The 7848-nt window shown below is 41.3% G+C and overlaps 1 protein-coding gene across 6 annotated transcripts; it reads right to left on the bottom strand.

Moving 5' to 3' along the window:
• Positions 1-992: 992 nt before the first annotated feature.
• Positions 993-6079, bottom strand: LOC115006126 (serine/arginine-rich splicing factor 2-like). Of its 6 annotated transcripts, none has more exons than XR_003832025.1 (5): positions 5377-6079; positions 4039-4433; positions 3385-3636; positions 2308-2380; positions 993-1214 (listed from the first exon to the last, which is right to left on the bottom strand). XR_003832025.1 is itself a non-coding variant. In XM_029428193.1 (3 exons), exons 1-2 carry the CDS (start codon positions 5829-5831, stop codon positions 4052-4054), a joined length of 837 nt encoding a protein of 278 aa, XP_029284053.1. In that variant the 5' UTR covers positions 5832-6079; the 3' UTR covers positions 993-2380; positions 4039-4051. The 6 variants fall into 6 exon arrangements, 1 of the variants encoding a protein (XP_029284053.1); XR_003832026.1 differs by having other exon boundaries at positions 3475-3636; XR_003832022.1 differs by having other exon boundaries at positions 993-2380.
• Positions 6080-7848: the final 1769 nt, after the last annotated feature.

The raw sequence follows: 7848 nt of genomic DNA, 5'->3' as shown, positions 1-7848 counted from the left end.
AGAGTTATAGTTTAGTTAGTTTAGGATTGATCAAGAGGTTTGAGTCAAATATGGCCATATATATATATTATTACACTACAGTATGTTACATTGTCTCTTACATTTTATTATAATACAAACACTAAGTACAATTACTTAATCATATATTATATCATTGCCTCTGCTGCCATCACACCGGTCACCTGTTTATTTCTACTCTCATTTGAACTCATGTACCTCCTATAACTTATGTTACTTTCTTAATTATCTGTATTTATTTATGTCCACGCTGGAGAGCTGACGGATCATCGATGAAGCCGTTTGAGTAGTTTCAAGAGAAATCACTTCAAAAATTTGATTCCAGCTTCTTAATGTGAATATTTTCTGGTTTCTTCACTTCCGTATGTAAACTTTCAGTCGTGGACGAGAGACGTGAGGACGTCATGTTTGGGAAACACTGATATCTAATGACACGAGAAAAGTACTTCATACTTTAGGTACTCTGATGGAACTACGTACATCACTAAAGTAACTAGATTGCTATGCATTTCTGAGACCATCTCTAAACCTTCACATTCTGACACTTGTTATAACTCTTCCACTTATAATCCAGACATATGGTTCATAAAGACTCTTTAATGCATTTACACCCAATTTCTCTGCTACGTGCGAGAAACTGGTTCATTGGTTAAAAGAAAAACAGAATAAAATCCTACATCCCAGCATTTAATACTTAAGATTTTAATAGCATATTTTTTGGATTAATTAATTCAATGCCTTTTAAGACTCGAGGATCAGCAGGAAACCTTGAAAATAAGCTTTTAAATGCAGGAAACCTTGAAAATAAGCTTTTAAATGCAGGAAACCTTGAAAATAAGCTTTTAAATGCAGGAAACCTTGAAAATAAGCTTTTAAATGCAGGACTTGTGGAGCATTACGACTTTTATTGAAGTAAAAGGATCTGAATATAAACCTGCCATGTACAACCAAGTAGTAAAATAAAGACGAGACCATTTTTAGACAAAACACCAAATCTTTAATGAAAGTCACATTTATCATCCATGACCATGTGGGAAAAAAAAAGCATTTCCTCTTACAAAAGGTGAGACTGCAGCACAGCACGACTGGTAGTCTCAGGAGCACTCTGGAGAATACTGGATACATCCAAGCACTCAGCAGAGCAACACGCCACCTTAACAGCTAACCAGCAATACTCAACTGCTACACAACTGCGCCTAGTGCACAAAACAAACATACAAGCAGAATTAGGATCAAAAAATTTAAAAAAGAAAAGAAAGAACCACAAAGACATGTCTGGAGTCCTGTAAATGAGGCCCCGGCAACAAAAGATTTAAGGACCTTAAAATCTGTGAAACAATCTTCAAACTGATGCATCAACCCCGGTCACTGTTTACTATTTATGCAATTACATGGAACACATTTATCACAGGAGTTAAAATGGTCTGCTGTCCTGTCTCACAAAGACGCCCTGAGCTGCAGAAATTAAAGATCCTAAGGAACTGGTTTTGTTTTTAGGGATTACTTCAGTTTAATGAATTGTTTGCACCGAAATGAAAAGAAAAAAATTAATTTTAAAGGTTGGTGTGGATTTTGTCGTTTTATCTTGGAACAAGAACGTGTGCCGACACCACGGGCCCGTGGCATGAAGCGAGGGGAACGGGTTGTCACATCAGCCGGCTCGCCGTCAACTAAAATACATTTCTACAGGATCTCGACTTGCAAACAAGACGCATGAACGAAACCTCAGTGAAATGTATTGATCAAAAGAACATTTGGAAAATTGTTTGTGAGCAAAAACTTTGTAGACTAAAGAGTTAAATTGAGAAAATGTCCGACAGATTAATCGATAATGAAAATAAAAGTCCGTTGCGGCTCTAGAAATGTTGACACTTCAGTGTAATTCCATCAGGATTCTTGAGCATCTTTTACCTCTAATAAACAAAGCGTGTAATCAACGGACCACTTCTGATCTGAAGTTGTATTTGTGACGGAAACGCAGGATCGAGTCATTTGGGGACCAAATTTTCTTGAAGTTGAACAAAAGCAGGAAAGTCAAAGGAAGCCGCGCTGCGTTCTCGCTTCGTGATACGGGCCCGCGGGGGGAAGAACGTGAAGCAGAGGCACAAACCTAACGTGTTTAATATCCTGTCATTACAGTAGTTCCTCTCCACATTGAACCAGATTTTTAAAATCATTACGAAAATAAAATCAAAAATCACAGCACATCGATGAAGTGACAAAGCCTTTTTTTTTTATGGCCAAATGAATAAAACAAACAAAGCAAAGCATGGAAGACACAATAATAACCTTTTACAGCAGGACACTGTTGCTTGGGTTGGATCCAGTCGGGGACTTGAAGCGTTCAGTCGTCACCTGAAAACTGTCAGAAGAGTGAAAGTTAGGACACGATCAAAGTCTACGAGTACCGCAGCCGCCATTTACATCCGACTGATGTCTTTAACAGGTGCACATGTATAAACTGATTGTATACAGGAAGTATTAAACCTGGACTTGTGTTAATGAAACATTTAGTTCCACTTCGTTATTATAATTATCATCAAGGTCTTAAACATCTTTTTGAAATCTTCTCAATTTGTATCCTAATTCCAGCCTTCGGCCGTAATCACATGGCTTTTTGCACAAACCTGCAAACGTTTCAGTTATTTGCATGCACCGCTCCTCGCTTCTTCATTAGACAGTCAACAGGTAGAGACGGCAACTAAAGGTCCAACCTGTGACTTTGCAGTTCATGGTCAGCATATTAAACCTGTTCCAGCAGGACGCAGTGTTTTTAAACATGTCGCCTGTAGAGCTGTTTATCAGGGTTACGTCTTTTCTAATGTGCTTAATGTTGCTGACCGTCTCTAGACTGTGACCGCGTTCCAAATCTCATACTTTTAGTACGTACTGCCGTGTGCTTACTATTGGGACATCCTACTTTGACCCTCCTGCTTATGTCTGCTGTGCAAAGGATTGTGGGTCAGAATAGCCAGGAAGCATGCAGACTACAGAATGTGACCGGATGCAGCAGAAAATATATTTTAAATTAGTTCTCTGGTCCTGGCTTCTCCAGTCTTCCCTTTTCCATATTGTGAAATCTGTATATCTTTGCGTTTGAGAGATGGAAGACTCCAACTCCCATGATCCCACTCTACTTACACAAAGCTACCTGTGTTATCGGTTAAAGTTGAGACCCCTAGTGGGGGAAAATGACATTGTGCCTTTAAATAACAGCATTAATTTAGATTTTTAATTGCAGATAAATAACCTGAATGTTGCAGTGATTACGGCCTTCTTATCCCACTACAGTGAAATCTGTCCTATTTGAAATGTGGAACAAGAAAATGGAACTGAACCAACGGACATGAGGAGAGTTGGACAAACCTCGGCGCCCCTCAAGCACCAGCGCCCCCCGGCTGGGGACGAGACCTGGAGGACAGTTTTATGTCCGGTGGCGGACACAGATGGACGTACCTCAACACCAAACCCCAACTCTGACTGCCTCCACCACCCTGCTGCACAGAAACCCTCACCAGCAGCAGCAGGCGGCCCCTGGGCAGCTCACCACACACCTTCTAACTGCTCATACTGCCTCAGCTCAGCTCAAACTCCACTTTAGCAAACAGGATGCCGCAGCTTGGGAAGGAGAAAATTCCAGATTTGGTTTACAGAACTGTGCTTAACAGACAATTCGCTTAGTAATCAATGAAAATTATGAGCTTGTATACTGGGTATGACAGAAAATGTGACTATGGGTTCAAGAACTTATGTTGCAGATCAAGTTTGCAGGGGATGCATCTTTACCAGGGCAAATTTTTATTTTTGAGCAACGGCTAATAATAAAAAGCTAATTAATCTAGAGCTAGAGTATCGGCTGAAGTGGCTGCAATAGAGGTTAAACTTACCAGATACAGCCAAATTCAAACTAGTCCGTCTCCCACCCTGGTACTAACAGCTTTAAAAAGAAACACTGGAAACAACTTGAACTAAATAAATCTCTTATTGCCTGTGCAACAGCTAAATCTAAACAAAACTCACCTGATGCTGAGCGCTAAGGAGATTCGCCTCCATTTTCTGCTGCAGACTTGGGCTGGCTTTTAGATCTCGACCGGGACCCTCTGGAGGGGGTGCGGCTTCTGGACCTGGACCTAGACTTGGACTTAGACTTAGACTTGGACTTGGATTTGGACTTGGATTTGGATTTAGACTTGGATTTGGATTTAGACTTGGACTTGGATTTAGACTTGGACCGGGACCTTGACCTTGAACGAGATGGGGACTTGGCCTTGGCCTTCTTGTTCCTGGGAGAGTGAGACTTGGATCGGGAGTAGGAGCGGGACCTGGATCTGCTGTAGCGGGATCGGCTTCGGGAGCGAGAGCGGCTCCTGCTGCGGGAACGGCTGCGTCTCTTGTGTCTCGGGCTGGGAGAAGAGCTGGACATATACAGTGTGTTAAATTATTATGCTGAATGTGAAAACAGATGGCAAAATACTACATTATAGACTTAATTTAACCTTTTCATAAAAAAAAGGTAAGAAACAGATTAGCATATACTGCATCAAGATACATTTTTTTTAAATAACTACCACTCGAAGTCCTGCAAAACTGTACACTTTAATAACATTTGTTATTCAAGATGTCTTGGATTGGGCCTGCATGTCTCAACAGGAAGCGGCTCAAACATGATTACATAACTTAAAATAAAATGTCTGATGTAGTTATGGATCCGTAAGCATTTAAAAAGTTAGCATTTAAACAATCTACCAGGAAGATGATTATTTCCAGGATGTAAGTAGTTTTGTCAAACTTCGGTTAAATGATTTTATAGCTTTTTTCCTGCAACTACTCTGTGCCGAATGTATACACGTCGCCATTACTAGTTCACAAAGATACTGAACTCTTCTTAGGAAAGTGTATTGGTCACTAGACAAAGGCCACCCTGAATAGGAAAATTCTTCAATGGAGTCTGGCAATTGGGGCTAACTAGCCGTTACGCGCGTTTTTCTTACTTTCTGTTAACTGAAATAATAAATCTGATTAACAGTTTTGGATCAGTAGATTTTCTAGGTAAAATCGGATTCAAATGATCCACCAAGAAGATTATTATTTACAGGTAAAATCTGAAAGGTTACAGTTGTGAATCTACTCACACCGCCTTCCAAAATCAAGAATTTAGTAAAATAACGTAATAACTTTTCTGTATTTAATCTATGCCGAAGTGTTGAGTGGATCTTGCTCGTTCGCAAATATACTTAACTTTTGTTCAATGACGAAAGTGTATTGGTCAATAGACCACGGCCACCATGAATAGGTAAATACTTCAATGGAGGCTGGCAACTGGGGCTATCCAACGAGCCGTTACGCGCTTATTCTTACCTTCTGCTTCGACGTCCATGGCCGCCATACCTCCTGGTCGGACCTCCTCCTCCTCCTCGTCGGCCTCCTCCTCCACCACCACCGCCGCCGCCGCCGCCGCCTCCTCCTCCTCCTCCGCCGCCGCCACCACCACCTCCGCCGCCGCCGCTGCCCCCGTAGTGGGAATCAGGGGGTCTGCCATACCGGGCCATCTGGACACGCAGCTCCCGTCCATCAAGAAGCGCGCCGTCCATGGCGTCCATCGCGTCCTCGGCGTCACGTTTGTCGTGGAAACGCACAAACGCGAATCCGCGGCTTTCTTTCGTGTAGCGGTCTCGGGGGATGTAGACGTCCCCTACCCGGCCGTACTTCTCGAACACCCGTCGGAGGGTTTCTGGCGACGTTCGGTACGTTAAGTTGTCCACTTTTAGGGAAGTCATGCCGTCGACGTCTGGCGGAGGCCTACCGTAACTCATGGCGATTAGCCTGCGAGGCCTAGCAGCCTTCCTCTCAACAGTTTATATCTTCGATAGAGCCTACCTGTTCGTAAAGGTCCGCGCGCACACACACACACGCGAGGGTGCAATTTAAATGGATTCGCCTCGCCTGTTGGGTATTAGAGGCTGAGCAACCGCAAAATAAGCGACTTCTTCCCGCACAACTCCGTCTGCCTCGCGTTCAACAACTGCCCCAAACCAGTGCGTGAAGTGAACTTCTTCTGCTCTGCAATTTAGGCGCTCCCAGTCTCACGGTCCCTCACTAGCGCCCCCTGGCGGAATGATGGTTACAGTTGAAGTATTTTAACACTTTTTTTAATACAACACATTTTGTCATTATAAAAGTATTTAATTAATATACTATCATATAGACAAAATATAACAAAAAAAGAGAGAAAACTTCATTATGTGGCATGATAAAAGCATGCTTAAAAAGAGAAGAAATTAATTAAGAATAGCAGAAATAACACACAAGAGGTTTACTGAAACAGGTCTAATGTTATAACAGGTTTTTAAAATGGATAGTGTTTGAAGATATATGCTTGGATCTGTTTGTTTAAAATATTATAAGAAGGTCATTTTTTCAGGAATTTCATTTCATGAATGTAAAATGTAGCCAAAATAATTAGCAAATTAATTACATATTGTAAATTGTTGGAGAAATTAGGATTGTACAGCGTTGGCAACAAAGAGAAAACACCTTCTCATCTCATGAACCTCACAAATATGCTTTATTAGAGGTTCATACACATGCCCATCTTTTATTGCCCAGTTATCTGTATTCAAACATAAAAAAACAAGAAAAACAATGACATTTATTTTACCTTCCACTCAGACAATGCATGAGAGAAACTCCTGCACCTCATTGGATTGTTTACAGACAGATCGTAACACACTGTCGTGTGCAGGAACGAAACAAAGTGACGAAGAGAAGTAGAGAAAACTGATCTTTATCTTTTACTTTATTCCTCACAATTTACATTGTACTTCTCAAGAAAGACAAACAATAAAAAGGTTATATTATATGAGATACACGATTTAATTTAGTGTTTTAAATAAAAATAAGTCTATTAATCATTTAATCTCATTGTTTAATGTTCTTTCTCTCAAATACTCCTGAAGATTGGCAGTCCTGCGGATTACAGTTGAAACATCCCCATAAATTATTTCTCTTATGATTTTCCCACAAAAAAGTTGAAATAAATAAAAGACTCTTAACCCATAAACTATGAATATGTACATATTTGTAGTTTTCAAAACAAAGGTGCATTATACGCAAATCCAAACAGTCCATTAGTGCCAAACACCTGATCCAAATAATAAACTAAGAGCCATCAGCAGTGCCGGCGGAGCATGTGAAGAGCTCTTCATCACTTCTTTAGGACTCACAACTCAAACTTTAGGACTCGACAGTGTCTCGACCCACCTGTGGTGACCCACCTGTGGTGACATGAACAGGCAGCAGGCTCTAAAGGGCCTCATCATCACTGTTACAAATTAAAAATAAAATGGCTACGATGACCGCCACAATCAAAGCCCTTTTAATGAATGCATTGCCTTTTTCAGCTGCTGTTTCTTGATGTTCTCCTCCATTTCTCTGCACAATGCTGTTAATCTTCTGCAGCAGGTCAACAACTTGTGAGGGATCATCTGTGTCTCTGTTGTCGATCACGTGGTATTGTGACTGACATTCTCTGATCAAGTCACGCACAGCTGGATTTTCTCCGATGAACTCGTCTATGGATTTTCCTTCTGTCCTCAGATCATGTCCTCGAGTGAACAAGACCATGCTGTAATGTGCTGCCTCTTTGCGAAGGTCTTCTGGATTATTTTCATTATTTGCTTTTCGCCTTGTGTGAAGCTGCCGAGCTGCACCACAACCAGGAACACAGCAGGTGAAGCAGGCGACACGCTCCTCTGGATCTCCTTCATCACTTTGTCAGATTGTGTTCTTCCAAACAGACCAGGAGTGTCAACAACAGCCAGAGTATGTTCA

The sequence above is a fragment of the Cottoperca gobio genome, unplaced genomic scaffold, assembly GCF_900634415.1.
Source record: "Cottoperca gobio unplaced genomic scaffold, fCotGob3.1 fCotGob3_491arrow_ctg1, whole genome shotgun sequence".
Taxonomy (NCBI): domain Eukaryota; kingdom Metazoa; phylum Chordata; class Actinopteri; order Perciformes; family Bovichtidae; genus Cottoperca; species Cottoperca gobio.
Note: the sequence above shows the minus strand (reverse complement) of the source record. Positions and strands in the feature narration are given on the sequence as shown.